The 16,928-nt window shown below is 40.3% G+C and overlaps 1 protein-coding gene across 1 annotated transcript in view; it reads right to left on the bottom strand.

Moving 5' to 3' along the window:
- LOC131952646 (inositol-trisphosphate 3-kinase B) overlaps nt 1-12,811 on the bottom strand; it is a 74,675-nt gene extending 61,864 nt beyond the window's left edge. The window contains exon 1 of the mRNA XM_059315406.1: nt 12,130-12,811. Within this exon, the coding sequence (XP_059171389.1) occupies nt 12,130-12,588 (459 nt within the window). The 5' untranslated portion in view covers nt 12,589-12,811. The remainder of the gene's footprint in view (nt 1-12,129) is intronic.
- Nucleotides 12,812-16,928: the final 4,117 nt, after the last annotated feature.

Here is a 16,928-nt window from a genome sequence, read left to right as displayed (position 1 = left end):
CACGCACACAGACACGCACACAGACGTCACGGTCCACTGATTTCTTCACGACGGATCACCTTTCCGATCCAACATTCCTGCGGTTTAGATGAACGGCCTTCTTTACCAGTTTTACGGTAGTTACTTCCCCAACATGTTTACCGTAGTTTTGTGAATAAATGCACGCTTATTTTGACAGCAACGTAGTTTGTGTGTGTGTGTGTGTGTGTGTGTGAATGTGTGTTGAAAATATCATGTGTCCCCCGGAGAAAAAATGTCTGGAAGAAACACTGATACGGGCGTAGAAACACGTCCATCAATATTGAGTAAAGGTATTTCAACAACAGCGGATGATTAGATATGAAATACGCGCAGTGTTTCTTCCAGACTTTTTTCTCCGGGGGGGGGGGGGGGGCACTTGAAATTTTCGGGGGGGGGGGGGGGGCAGTAGACTTTCTTCGGGTGGGCGGACACTGTTAAAAGTATATATTTTCTATATAAATTATATAAATTTCATTTCGTTGGGGGGGGGGGGGGGGCGAGGAGATGCCTGGAAGAAACTCTGAATACGCGAACCTCCAACACTTTTATTTGAAAACACTAGAGAAGCAACTAAATATTAAACTGAATATTTGATTTATTTTTCAAACATTGCCCAATCGAGGTAAACCAAAATAAACCACAAATAACAACAAGTTCTATAAATAAATACAAATGGCATAGCCTCATCAGACAAGAAATATATCTAGAGTGACGTCATTTGATGACGTAGGAATATGAGATCATTTTGATGCGATACGTGTCAACGTTGGGGGACATGTCGCATCATTACATAAACAGATGACGTCATATCAAATCGATTTGAACAGCCAAGGGGCTATTGTTGTCTTCAGCTACAACTAATTGTTAGATATCTTATGTTTATTTCGCAATTCGTCCTTTTGGCCTACATTTAAAAAAAAATCCATCACAAATGCATTTTTAATTTAGATGATAAGTTTGCAATGAAATTGATACAAAACCACAACCATAACATGTCTCTGTTTTGTTTTTAAACATTCAATGGTTGTCATTAAGATAAAAAAAAAACAAAGAGAGAAAAAAAAACGAAGAAAAGAAGATTAAAATCAGTCATGTTTGTTTACAATTCAGGACTGCAAGGTTTATATTCGCTCACAAAGACACGAAAATAGAAATGTTATTTTAAGATGTTTATTTTTAGAAGAGCTTAAAGACGATACCCACGCCGGCTCACTGATGTCATCAGGTAGGTCAGGTGGCGGGATCCTTGTGACGTCAGCAAGAAAAGATATCGATAACATGACGTCACAAATTTAAAAAAAACCAAGAGAGGTGTGTATACGAAAAGGGTGAGGACGGCGTCACTATGGTGTGGTGTGACGTCACTTAGTGCTAATAATAGCAACGATAAAAATAGCTTTGAAATCCAAAGACTCGAACGTTTTTCATAAATAGATGGCTGAGTGGCGTCATGCAGTACAGCTCACGTTTTTACACAACTATACCGTCCTCAACAAAAGCTTACAGACAGATCTATATATATTGCTTATATGTATGTATATATATATATATATATATATATATATATATATATATATATATATATATATATATATATATACATATATATATATATATATATATATATATAGGGGATCCGGACAAAAGGCCGACATGGACAAAAGGCCGACATGGACAAAAGGCCGACAAGACAAAAGGCCAACACGACAAAAGGCCGACATCCAAAAGGCCGACAAGACAAAAGGCCGACAGCCAAAAGGCCGACAAGACAAAAGGCCGACTGCCAAAAGGCCGACAGCCAAAAGGCCGACATCCAAAAGGCCGACAAGACAAAAGGCCGACAGCCAAAAGGCCGACAAGACAAAAGGCCGACAAGACAAAAGGCCGACTGCCAAAAGGCCGACTGCCAAAAGGCCTTTTATCTTGTCGGCCTTTTGGATGTCGGCCTTTTGTCTTGCCGGCCTTTTGGATGTCGGCCTTTTGTCATACACCCTATATATATATATATATATATATATATATATATATATATATATATATATATATATATATATATATATATATATATATATATATATATATATATATATATATATATATATATATATATATATATATATATATATATATATATATATATATATATATATATATATATATATATATATATATATATATATATATATATATATATATATATATATATATATATATATATATATATATATATATATATAGTGATGTACAAAAAAGTTATTTATCAATTTATATTTAAAAAACATATCGTACAATAATATTTTCTATATTTGTAAATAGTTGGAAAAAACACTATACATAAACGATTTAGATATAGCACAACAATTCAGTTATTAACTGTTAAGAATAAAACATAATGTCAAATAAAAAAAAAATTCTTATAGCATAAAAGAACTGAACAAATCCATACTAAAAGAGACTACACCAAAAAAATATAACAAGAGACGATTATCATTTCGATTTCATTGAATAGCTCTCTCTTGATTTTTTTATGTCCGAAATACTCAGCGCTTTTTTATGTTTTAAACTAGAAGATAAAAAGATGTGCAGGTGTTTTTGTACCCCCACAAACATACTGACGTCCACACTGACGTCCACACTGACGTCCTGATGAGACGTCATAAAACCTGTTAAACAGTTTTTTTTTTAATATTTTGGAAAGGATCAAAGGGTCTCTCTAAAATGGCATTAGATGGGCGAACGATCTGCGAACAATTTAGAAGAGATGCCCACACTACATAGTTATTCGTGTCATTGACTCTCTGACGCTTCCTGAGGAGAGGACTCGTTGCATGTTTTTTTAAACTTAATTAAATTCTGTTTTGATTTTTTAAACAAAACTAATTATACAAGGTTGTTAAAAGGAAGATCCTTCGCTTTATTCAGCAATGGATTCACATCTTCTTTAGACTAGGGCTGGACATTTTAATGACACCAGTCCATCGGAAAATATATCATCGTCACAGAAACGGATGAAGAAAATAGGAAACAATACATCGCCAAATCCTGGAGGAAATGGCGAGGGTTTGGGCACATGTTTAGGGAGGACTCTGACTAGTGCCTGGCAGGGCCTGGGGTGGAGTCCCCAATACTAGCGACGTAGGGGTCGGCCCAGGAATTATGACGACGTAGGGGTCAACCAGAGGCGAAGCGATGAGGTTAGAGGGGGGGGGGGGACATATGTCCCCGGGCGCCGACCTAAGGGGGCGCCAAAATGGGTCAACCCAGGAATTATGACCCAGGAAGACACGGCGACGTAGGGGTCGAACCAGGAAGATATGGTGACGTAGGGGCCGACCCAGGAAGATATGGTGACCGTGTAGAGTGGGAACAGCTGTGTGAGGGGACCGTTGAGAGTGGGAACAGCTGTGTGAGGGGACCGTGTAGAGTGGGAGACTTTGACAGAGGCCCTATGCTTCGCAAGGAACGAAAACCATAATGAAGATAAACTATGTCACAATAGGCCTATACAAAGAGTAGAAGCGTAAAAAAAAGACTAAAAATACCCGGATGTAAATCATAGTATGGAGAAAAAATATGTGGCTCGAGTTTAAAGAAGATAAGTTCAGATTTAAGCGTGTGGTCATGAATGGTCGAGCACTAGTATGTACGGCTGCTAACCGAAAAGTTTCGAGTTCGAATCCAATGTTCGACCTTGTAGGCTGTTACGCATGACCACACATTCTTGTAATCTGCCCAATCAAATAATCGGAATCTGAATCATAAGACTTGTGGGTTCTGTGATTTTTTCCTCAATTTCTTTTCTCTGTCAATACAAATGTAATGGTCACTTAGAATAATTTTACATTAAAAACAAAATTAATGTTTTTTTTTAAAATTAATTGGTTTGTTTTAAAAAACAAAACCAATTATTGTGTCTTGTCATCTCGGCTAATTCCTACATCGATAACCCACGGGATAGATAACACGCCAGATAATCACAGATAATTTGCTGCTGCATAATTGGAAGAGAGCCGGAGAATTACGTCGTTGTTTTTAGGGGATCATAGATGATAAGAACCTACGTCATCCGGTACAACATTCAAGTTGTATTGTTGGTCGGTCTAAATATCAATTTACAATTATGACGTTACAATTATGCAGTGATAACATTTAAGCGTGACGTCCTGATTTTGACGTACTGATAAACCTTACTGTAAGACCAAAATGTTCTAGTGACTGCCACTAGATTTTTGCCCGATTACAATACATCGTGCATATTCAGTATACGATACATCGTGTCTATTCTGTATACGATACATCGTGTATATTCTGTATACGATACATCGTGTATATTCTGTATACGATACATCGTGTATATTCTGTATACGATACATCGTGTATATTCCGTATACGATACATCGTGTGTATTCCGTATATGATACACCATGTATATAATCCATATGCAATGAAGTGGGGGGGGGGGGGGGAGGAGTGAAGCGGCAAAAAACTGGAAATATCTCATTTCATTTTTGCGCACGTCTACGAGAAAGTAAAAACAAATTAAAAAAAAATAAACCGGGAGTGATCTCCCCCAAACTTTTTCGAATATTCTTATATATAACACTACGGAGACATGATTTTTAATCCATTTTAAATTACTAAACTTTTGAAAATAGAATAGAATCTCGTAAAAAAAAGCATTGCGCACCAAATGAACGCCAAACGATCTGTGTATAATGTCATATTATTAGTACTTTATAAAATCCGCATCTGTTTTTTGAGAAATCGGAAATAGCGTAAATTACTACTTTCAGAAAGCGGAAATTACTGAGAATGTGATGGAAGCCGGAGAATTATATCTTTTACATATTTGTGACATTTTATTTATCTATCTGAAATAGTACTCAAGTTATACGCTTTTGAAAAATTGAAAGTAGATAAAGCTCCACTTCCGGTTACCGGAAATTGCTGAAAAGTTGATGCAGAACTACAAATTTGATAGAATAATTATATAAAATTTTTTATCAACGTAGCTGTAACAGTTCTCAAGTTATCCTGTTTAGGAAGGACTCTGGTAATAGTGCCAGGCAGGCAAAGGGGTGGAGTCAGCAATGCTAGCGACGTAGGGGTCGACCCAGGAATTATGATGACGTAGGGGTCTACCCAGGAAGATATGGTGACGTAGGGGTCTACCCAGGAAGATATGGCGAAGTAGGGGTCGACCCAGGGAAAAAATATGGTGACGTAGGGGTCTACCCAGGAAGACATGGTGACGAAGCGTGCGGAGGAGACCGAAAGGAAGGAATTAGGAACAGCTGTGTGAGGGGATGTGGAGAGTGGGAACAGCTGTGTGAGTGGACCGTGGTTAGTGGGAACAGCTGTGTGAGGGGATCGTGGGGAGTGGGAACAGCTGTGTGAGGGGACCGTGGTTAGTGGGAACAGCTGTGTGAGGGGACCGTGGTTAGTGGGAACAGCTGTGTGAGGGGACCGTGGAGAGTGGGAACAGTTGTGTGAGGGGACCGTGGTTAGTGGGAACAGCTGTGTGAGGGGACCGTGGTTAGTGGGAACAGCTGTGTGAGGGGACCGTTGAGAGTGGGAACAGCTGTGTGAGGGGACTGTGGAGAGTGGGAACAGTTGTGTGAGGGGACCGTGGTTAGTGGGAACAGCTGTGTGAGGGGACCGTGGTTAGTGGGAACAGCTGTGTGAGGGGACCGTGGAGAGTGGGAACAGCTGTGTGAGGGGACCGTGGAGAGTGGGAACAGCTGTGTGAGGGGACCGTGGTTAGTGGGAACAGCTGTGTGAGGGGACCGTTGAGAGTGGGAACAGCTGTGTGAGGGGACTGTGGAGAGTGGGAACAGTTGTGTGAGGGGACCGTGGTTAGTGGGAACAGCTGTGTGAGGGGACCGTGGTTAGTGGGAACAGCTGTGTGAGGGGACCGTGGAGAGTGGGAACAGCTGTGTGAGGGGACCGTGGAGAGTGGGAACAGCTGTGTGAGGGGACCGTGGTTAGTGGGAACAGCTGTGTGAGGGGACCGTGGAGAGTGGGAACAGTTGTGTGAGGGGACCGTGGTTAGTGGGAACAGCTGTGTGAGGGGACCGTTGAGAGTGGGAACAGCTGTGTGAGGGGACTGTGGAGAGTGGGAACAGCTGTGTGAGGGGACTGTGGAGAGTGGGAACAGCTGTGTGAGGGGACCGTGGAGAGTGGGAACAGCTGTGTGAGGGGACCGTGTAGAGTGGGAACAGCTGTGTGAGGGGACCGTGGGGAGTGGGAACAGTTGTGTGAGGGGACCGTGGAGAGTGGGAACAGCTGTGTGAGGGGACTGTGGAGAATGGGAACAGCTGTGTGGGGGGACCGTGGTTAGTGGGAACAGCTGTATGAGGAGACTGTGGAGAGTGTGAACAGCTGTGTGAGGGGACCGTGGTTAGTGGGAACAGCTGTGTGAGGGGACCGTGGAGAGTGGGAACAGCTGTGTGAGGGGACCGTGGTTAGTGGGAACAGCTGTGTGAGGGGACCGTGGAGAGTGGGAACAGTTGTGTGAGGGGACCGTGGTTAGTGGGAACAGCTGTGTGAGGGGACCGTTGAGAGTGGGAACAGCTGTGTGAGGGGACTGTGGAGAATGGGAACAGGTGTGTGAGGGGACCGTTGAGAGTGGGAAGCTTTGACAGAAGCCCTATGCTCCGCAAGGAACGAAAACCATAATGAAGGTAAACTATGTCACAATAGGCCTATACAAAGAGTAGACGCGTAAAAAAAGACTAAAAATACCCGGATGTAAATCATAGTATAGATAAAAAAAATGTGGCTCGAGTTCAAAGAAGATAAGTTCAGATTTAATCGTGTGGTCATGAATGGTCGAGCACTAGTATGTATGGCTGCTAGCCAAAAAGTTTCGAGTTCGAATCCAAAGTTCGAACTTGTAGGCTGTTGCGCATGACCACACAATCTTGTAATCTGCCCAATCAAACAAATCGTTAAAGATTATATTTGCTGTAATTTTTTTCCTAAATTTCTTTTCTCTTTCAATAGAAATGTTATGGTCAATTGGAATAATTTTACATTAAAAACAAAATTAATGTTTTTTTTTTGTTTAAATTAATCGGTTTGTTTAAAAAAACAAAACCAATTATTGTGTCTTGTCATCTCGGCTAATTCCTACATCGATAAACCACGGGATAGATGGCACGCCAGATAATCACAGATAATTTGCTGCTGGATAATTGGAAGAGAGCCGGAGAATTACGTTGTTGTTTTTAGGGGATCATGATAAGAACCTACGTCATCCGGTACAACATACACGTTGTATTGTTGGTCGGTCTAAATATCAATGCCTGTGACGTTACAATTATGACGTGATAACATTGTAGCTTGACGTCATGATTTGGACGCGCTAACAAACCTTACTGTAAGACCAAAATGTTCTAATGTCTGCCACTAGATTTTTGCGCGATTACAATACATCATGTATATTCAGTATACGATACATCATGTATATTCCGTATACGATACATTGTGTATATTCCGTATACGCCGTATACGATGCATCGTGTATGATCCGTTTACGATACATCATGTATATTCAGTATACGATACATCGTGTATATTCCGTATACGATACATCGTGTATATTCCGTATATGATACATCGTGTATATTCCGTATATGCTACACCGTGTGTATTCCGTTTACGATACATCGTGTATATTCCGTATATGATACATCGTGTATATTCCGTATATGATACACCGTGTATATTCCGTTTACGATACATCGTGTATATTCCGTATATGATACATCGTGTATATTCCGTATATGATACACCGTGTATAATCCGTATGCAATGAAGTGGGGGGAGGAGTAAAACGGCAAAAAACTGGAAAAATCTCATTTAATTTTTGCGCACGTCTACAAGAAAGTAAAAACCAATTTTAAAAGAAAAACCGGGATTGATCTCCCCTAAACTTCCTCGAGTAGTCTTATATAAAACACTACGGGGGATAGCAACTCGGGATATAGACATGATTTTTAATCCATTTTAAATTACTAAACTTTTGAAAATAGAATAGAATCTCGTAGAAAAAGAATTGCGCACCAAGTGAACGCCAAACAATCTTTGTATAATATAATATTATATTTTTAGTACTTTATAAATTCGCATGCGTTTTTTGAGAAATAGGAAAAAGCGGAGAATTAGATTTTTAACTTATTTGTGAAATTTCATTGATCTGTCTGAAATAGTACTCAAGTTATAGGCTTTTGAAAAATTGAAAGTAGAAAAAGTTCCACTTCCGGTTACCGGAAATCGCTGAACGGTTGAGACAGAACTACAAACTTGATAGAATTATTATATATTTAATTTCAGCAACCTAGCTGTAACGGTACTCAAGTTATCGTGTTCACAGACATACACATACACACACCGACATACGGACACATTTGCAAAACTGTTTTTTTTTTCGGCTCAGAGAGGTGTAAAACGTCGAGATCTGTGAAAATCTCGACTTTTTTTTTGCACGATTACATTACTTTCTCAATAGGCCTACTTCGTATACGAGAAAGCAAAAACAACAAAATTTGCAAAGCAAAGATGTCCTTTAAAGTCGTGATTTTAAGGATCTACAAACTCAAACAAAACTTACTTTCTATGTGCTTTGGATCTTGTACAAACAGGTGAAGGATTAAAAATAAAGCACGGAAAGACAAACATCGGCTGCCATTGGTTGAATTTTTTCCGTTACTGAAAATCTGTTCAAGCCTTAATCATAGGCGTAGCTGGGAGGGGTGTGGGGTGGGGGGTGGGAGGGGGTTAGGGACCGCACCGGCTGACACCATTTAGGGGGATGGGTGACACCAAGGCAAACATATACAGAAAAATGAGAGTTCCACTTAATTAAACGATTAATTACAGTGAGTTAGTCTTTTAAGAGCTAAGTTGACAAGTCCCAACAAGGGAAGAGAAGACATGCTACATCCAGCAGTATTTATAACCGACTATAGATAAACATCGTTAGTATTATCCGAGCACTTAAGGCAATCGCAAGTTAGGTAGAGAATCCTTGTAACTTATATGTTAATCCATGTATGGGATGGGGGTGGTGGGTGGGTGTAATTTTTTTTAAATACATCTAGAAAAAATATTTGAATACATATACACATGCGTATACACATACTCATATATATATATATATATATATATATATATATATATATATATATATATATATATATATATATATATATATATATACATACATATATATATATATATATATATATATATATATATATATATATATATATATATATATATATATATTTCTTTAGGGGGTGGGGGTGCCATTAGGTGTCGCCCCGGGTGACAGCCGACCTCGCTACGCCACTGGTCCTAATGCTAAATCTGTAGTTAAACATATTTATCTTATTAGATTAATTGATGAGTACGTACATGTACAGGTGTGGGATTGTGTGAGTACATTCCTTAGTTTTAATGTAAAGAAGGGATTAATTCAAGGGACATAACAACGATAATGTTTATACTACTAGGTTAGGTAGGATACTCTCCCTTTAATATTACACGTTTTCGTCTAAAATTATTCTATTCGAAACCTTTTTAAAAATTAAAATATTTACACTGAAAAGGAAAACTAAAGTGTCGGTAGAATTAGGTTTTAAAGTCAGTTTTTAATTGTTTGATTATTGGATTGTGAATGGAAGAGGTGATAGGGTTTTTTAAAAAATCGTAAATTCTTCCTCGCTAGATTTTATTACAAGTGTTTAAAGTGTGCTCAGTTTGTCATGAACTATTGTTACTGTCTGAAGCTAAAGTGAATGTACCATTTAACTTTACCAGTTGAGATTTATCAATTGCGTGTTATTAATTGTGATCGTTGATGAAGTTCGTGTTCGTTATGATTTATATGAAGTAAACGTGGGTTTCTTTTATGTCTGTTTCACGTTTTATTTATTGCGGTTTCCGTTTGATATGTCATTTTTTATATAGTGCTGTTGTTTTGAAGCGAAAACAGGTGTGGGATTGTGTGAGTACGTACAGGTGTGGGGTTGTGTGAGTACGTACATGTGTGGGATTGTGTGAGTACGTACATGTACAGGTGTGGGATTGTGTGAGTACGTACATGTACAGGTGTGGGATTGTGTGAGTACGTACAGGTGTGGGATTGTGTAAGTACGTACAGGTGTGGGATTGTGTAAGTACGTACAGGTGTGGGATTGTGTAAGTACGTACAGGTGTGGGATTGTGTAAGTACGTACAGGTGTGGGATTGTGTAAGTACGTACACGTACATGTGTGGGATTGTGTGAGTAAGTACATCTACAAGTGTGGGATTGTGTGAGCACGTACATGTACAGTTGTGGGATTGTGTGAGTACTAACAGGTGTGGGATTGTGTGAGTACAGGTGTGGGATTGTGTGAGTACGTACAGGTGTGGTATTGTGTGAGTACGTACAGGTGTGGGATTATGTGAGTACGTACATATATAACCTTAACTTTCCGAGTGAGACAGGAGTAAGGTATTTAAGACCAGCGAAACAAATGCTGAGTCAGCTAACATAATGTGGTTTCGTCCTTTCAAAAAACAACAGCCATAACTATTTTTTGAATGTTCGATCACATTGTTGGGGAATAACAATCACAAGTACAGTACTGTGTTAGAAGCATAACTAGAGCCTTTGCCTATAAATTAAAGGCTATATAGTCTAAAGGCTTTTTAGTTTTTAAAAAAAATGGGAGTAAGGTTGCAATGTAAAGGGGCAAAAGAAGTAGGCCTATACACTGTACAGGGGAAATGCAGGTATTAATAAAAATATTAGTAGACGGGAGTATGTGTGTCTGGGGGGGGGGGGGGAGAGGGAAGAGAAGGCAAGTATTGATAAAAAAATAGTATACGGAAAAAAGACAAGTATTTGGGTAAAAGACACCGATGTGGAACAAACGACAAATAAACAGTGGAAATAGCCGAAATATGACTTGGACAAAAAAAACTTCAGCCTGTTTCTCGACCTAGCAAGACTTTTTTATGAGTTGGTAAAGAGAAAACACAATCAGCCTGTATGAGTGCTTTGGGTAGTCCGTCAGGTGGACTGGACAAAACACTCGACTGGACAGCTAATGGACAAACACAGGAAGGCAACTGGACAAACACTGGACAGCAGCTGGACAAACACAGGACAGCAACTGGACAAACACAGGACAGCAACTGGACAAACACAGGACAGCAACTGGACAAACACCGGACAGCAACTTGACAAACACAGGACAGCAACTGGACAAACACAGGACAGTAACTGGACAAACACAGAACAGCAACTGGACAAACACAGGACAGCAACTGGACAAACACAGGACAGCAACTGGACAAACACAGGACAGTAACTGGACAAACACAGAACAGCAACTGGACAAACACAGGACAGCAACTGGACAAACACAGGACAGCAACTGGACAAACACAGGACAGTAACTGGACAAACACAGAACAGCAACTGGACAAACACAGGACAGCAACTGGACAAACACAGGACAGCAACTGGACAAACACAGGACAGTAACTGGACAAACACAGGACAGCAACTGGACAAACACAGGACAGCAACTGGACAAACACAGGACAGCAACTGGACAAACACAGTACAGCAACTGGGACATCACTGGACAAACACAGGACAGCAACTGGACAAACACAGGACAGCTACTGGACAAACACAGGACAGCAACTGGGACAGCACTGGACAAACACAGGACAGCAACTGGACAAACACAGGACAGCAACTGGACAAACACAGGACAGCACTGGACAAACACAGGACAGCACTGGACAAACACAGGACAGCACTGGACAAACACTGGACAGCAACTGGGACATCACTGGACAAACACAGGACAGCAAATGGGACAGCACTGGACAAACACAGGACAGCACTGGACAAACACAGGACAGCACTGGACAAACACTGGACAGCAAATGGGACAGCACTGGACAAACACAGGACAGCAACTGGACAAACACCGGACAGCAACTGGACAAACATAGGACAGCAGCTGGACAAACACAGGACAGCAACTGGGACAGCACTGGGCAAACACAGGACAGCGACGGGAGACCAGAGCAACTTACCCGCTTGAGCAGCTTCTTGAGGCCGGGGGTCTCGGGCTGAGGGTCCTGCAGCAGACACTCGTCACAGTCGCAGGGCGGCATGGCAGACATGATCTCCCGCTCCCCCAGCGTCTCCAACATGCTCAGCACCTCCTCCTCGCTGATGGAGGCCAGGGAGGAGCTCTTCACCGTGCAGGACGAGCCGTCGTCCGACAGACGCTGCTTCACGTGACGCCGGACGACGTTGTTGGTGGGAGCTTTCGGTGACGCCGCTGACGCCCCTGGGCTGACGCCGACATCGAAAATATCATCGTCGTCGTCGTCACTTTTCTTCGACTCGGATCTTTTCATGTCCGGTGAGGGGGGAGGGGAGAGACTCCAAGACGAGTGACGCAGCGAGTCGACCTTCGCGTCAGATCGCGCACCTGTGCGAGAATTGGTCCCCGCGTCCACTACAGTCCGACTGGCGTTGGTCGACATAATGAACACACTCAGTCAAAGTCCGGGTTTTCACACATCCGACATAATGAACACACTCAGTCAAAGTCCGGGTTTTCACACATCCGACATAATGAACACACACTGAGTCGGATAAAGTCTACAGTTTTAATCCAACATTCGTGGAACTTTTTTTTCCCTGTCAGATATTAACGTGCGCAGTGTGAAGACTTATAACAAATTCACCGCATCAGTATAAAGTCCCCTAATAAAGGCAACAAGGAGAATATCAAGAACGGTAACTCTAGTGATGAAAAGAACGCGACGGGTGGAACGGAGCGGACGATTCACTCGGTTGAAAAGCTTTCAGGAAATTTTTTAAAAAATGTTACTAAGACACTAACGGAGATAGATTTGATCAATGTGTGAACTAACGAATTCTGTGAATAATTAAAGGATATATGTTTAATGAATTAGGGGCAACTTAAAACTGCTAAAAATCTGTCTACTCTCACGTTCACAGTCTAATCATGACGACATGCTAGTCGGTTTTGTCTAACTTGGAGAAGGCTGTGGTAGACTTTGATTCCCAACACAGTGTTGTAAATGTGTTTATCTGATAGGGGGCACACGCATGCACGTATACCACGGACACGCACACAAACACATGAAAACGAACACTAGCACACATACGAATAGGAACACACGAACACACACACACACACAGGTACACTTAGACACACACACTTGCATACAAGAACACACGAACGAGCTGGTACACACACACACACGATCGAGGTGGTTTGGTGCGCGCAGGTCAACATTTAATACAGCAAACAGCCATCAGATTTTTGAGTTCTGGTTTTAAGTTAGGTTTACAGGTGTCGTGAGGTAAGGGAGAACAGATACTGTACACTACTTGAAATATTGTACACAACTTGATGTTGAAATGTTGTACACAACTTGATGTTGAAATTTTGTACACAACTTGAAATGTTGTACACAACTTGATGTTGAAATTTTGTACACAACTTGAAATGTTGTACACAACTTGATGTTGAAATTTTGTACACAACTTGAAATGTTGTACACAACTTGATGTTGAAATTTTGTACACAACTTGAAATGTTGTATACAACTTGAAATGTTGTATACAACTTGAAATCTTATACAAAACTTGAAATGTTGTACACAACTTGAAATGTTGTACACAACTTGAAATGTTGTATACAACTTGAAATGTTGTACAAAGCTTAAAACGTACGAATCTAGAAACATTGTAAGAAAACTAGAAATGCCGAATGAATGTAGTAGCGTACACATCGTTAAATTTTGTGTAAATCTACAAACGTTCAAATCCAGTATTGTACCAGACAAAAAAAAAGGTACAAATCACAGAATGTTGTACAAACTGAAAAATGTACACATGTAGAAAAGTTGTACACACCTGAAGCGCCTCACCATTTTGGACTACTAACACAATTACCACAATGCTTTAATTGTATCCACACAAACCACACAACACCCACACCGTAACCACACAACACCCACATCTTAACCACATGATGGATATTTTCCCCTTTCGCAGAATTCAAAGAGCGAACGACCCACACAAGCAGTCGTCAGTTAAAAACCTGACCAGAAGTGACGTCAGAGGTTATGTAACTCACACCCTACTGGTTACACACACACATCCACACACACACATTCACACACACACATTCACACAACCCTGAGCAGATTTGCTCAAGTGTTTCAAATTAGCGTTCACCTTCTGATCAGAGGCATGACGTCACCACCGTAGCGTTAGCATAAATTATAATCAGGAGAGGCATGACGTCACAACATTAGCGTTAGCATAAATTATAATCCGGAGAGGGCTGATGAGGGATCATGAAAGCTTTTCATTACGTCATCCGTAGCTCTACCTCCACTTTTACCCCCCCCCCCCCCCCCCCCCCAACACTTTGCCGTAAGCTGTTCAGACATTTGCACCTTTCTTTTACCATTAGATCTTTTAACCCATCAACTCCACCTGTATGACTACAACATTGTGACACAAAGATGACTTTAGAGCAGATATATGAGCTTAATCTAATCTTGTAGGCCGACATATTTTTCAATACGACTTATTGATAAATAACACCACTACATTAACACGGGGCCGTTTCGTAAAGTCAAACTTTACAATAAAATCATACATGATGCGCAACTTTAATTAAAGCGTATTTAGCTTGCTAAAAAATACATAATGCCCAACTTTAATTAAAGCGTATTTAGCTTGCTAAAAAATACATAATGCCCAACTTTAATTACAGCGTATTTAGCTTGCTAAAAAAAAAAGATGCACTGGCATTCTTAAAACGTAATGAGTACATTTTTCTAGGATAAAATATTTTAGCTGGCCTTTAAGATAATTTATTGCATTAGCAATCAACACGAAATTTAACATTTAGCTAAAATTCTGAATCAACTTCACCTAGATCCAACAGAAATGGTGTAGATTAAACTCACAATGCACTCAATATTTCAACTAAGCTCCCACATTATGTCAACAATTAAGCTCTCAATATATGATTTAGATCACAACCTTCTGTGTGTCCAAAATTAAGCTCACACTATGGCATCCAGCACAATTGACCTAGTTAATCGACCAGACCGGCATGGCGAGACAATAATGACCCAATTAGAACCAGGTCATCGATAAGCCAATAGGTGATTTATTGATAGGGGTCGTGTGACGTCACACAGGGTTCACCTGTTCACAGGCTTCCAGTAGCTTCCACTGCCAGGTAAAAAAAATAGCGGCTCTACAGAACAGACGGCACTACCGTCTCGAGTCATTGGTTTATTGGTATCTTAAAGGTAACTCCAGCTAAACAAATAGGTTTATTGGTATCTTTAAGGTAACTCAATCCTACTGTAATTGGTATCCTAAAGGTAACTCCAGCTAAACAAATAGGTTTATTGGTATCTTAAAGGTAACTCCAGCTAAACAAATAGGTTTATTGGTATCTTTAAGGTAACTCAATCCTAAGTAGTATATTAGGTCGCTTTTGGACCGCATTTTTGGCGGAGGAGCGGATGGGGAGGAGCAATGACATATAGTAAAATACTCGGGAGCAGGATGCGCGGGATGCGCAATGACATATAGCAAAATACTCCCAGCCTGGCGCATCGGGATGGGGAGGAGTGTACGCCAACTGCCGGAGGAGCGGATGCGGATGCGCAAAGACATATAGTAAAATACTACGCCAACTGGTGTTGGCGGAGGAGTGAAGGGTGAGTCACCTTTTGGTGACCTTGTGACGTAATCATTGACCTTGTGACGTAATTAGTGACTTTGTGACGTAATTAGTGACTTTGTGACGTCATCACTGACCTAGTTACGTAATTTTAATGCGTTTTTAATTAGTTTTAATTTAATTTTTAAATTTTAATTAGTTTTTTAATTAGTTACGTAATTTAATTACTTTGTTTGTGTTTTGTTTGTTTAATTTGTTTGTTTACTTGTTGTTTAATTTAATTACTTTGTTTATATTGTGTAATTTTTATTAACGAGTTACGTAATTTGATTATTTGTTTACTTTTTAATTATTTTTATTTTGTTTATTTTTAATTTTATTTTATTTTATAATTAGTTAAATTATTATTAACTAGTTACGTAATTTGATTTTAATTACTTTTGTTTATTTATTTATTTGATATATTTCTTTTCTTTGTTGTTTAATGTTGTTTATTTATTTGAATGTATGTATGTTTTAAATAAAAGACTAACACTAGCATGTACTAGAACAGTCTTTGTATAGGGACCATTCTCCAACACAACGAACGTTACAAAAATAGAACATCCATTAAAGATAACGATCAGCCACAGCTGTTACGTATCGACCCGCCCGCGAAGTTTTCTCACCGCTGCCCGTTTTAATGGGAATGTATTGATCGCAGCCGCTGGCCCATCACACCTAATTAAATTTTGTTATGCTTCACCGAGTTTCCCCGCTCGATTTGACGGGTCATGGTGATTTATGTGTTGTTCGCCGAAACGAACACAGCAGGGGGTATGATAATTAACGACGTACATTAAGTGTCTCTCCGCGAAGCCAGCGTTAAGTGTGGGAACATCTGTTACCACGTTAATCGGTTTTTTCCCCCCGGTTGGATCCCGTGCTTTTCACTAACAGTTATACGGACAGTATCATAGGTTTTTGGTTTTCACCGAGGCAATGTTTTGTTGTTGGTTGGTGTAGAGTTTATACGAGGGTCGGTGAAGTTTTCACTGAGGTTGGTTTTGAACTCGAACCATACATGTTTAAGAATTACTAGGTGTAGAGTTTATACGAGGGTCGGTGAAGTTTTCACCGAGGTTGGTTTTGAACTCG

The sequence above is a fragment of the Physella acuta genome, unplaced genomic scaffold (assembly GCF_028476545.2).
Source record: "Physella acuta isolate Inbredline_101_S28 unplaced genomic scaffold, ASM2847654v3 ptg000883l, whole genome shotgun sequence".
Classification (NCBI taxonomy): domain Eukaryota; kingdom Metazoa; phylum Mollusca; class Gastropoda; family Physidae; genus Physella; species Physella acuta.
This window is presented reverse-complemented; position numbering and strand designations above follow the sequence as displayed.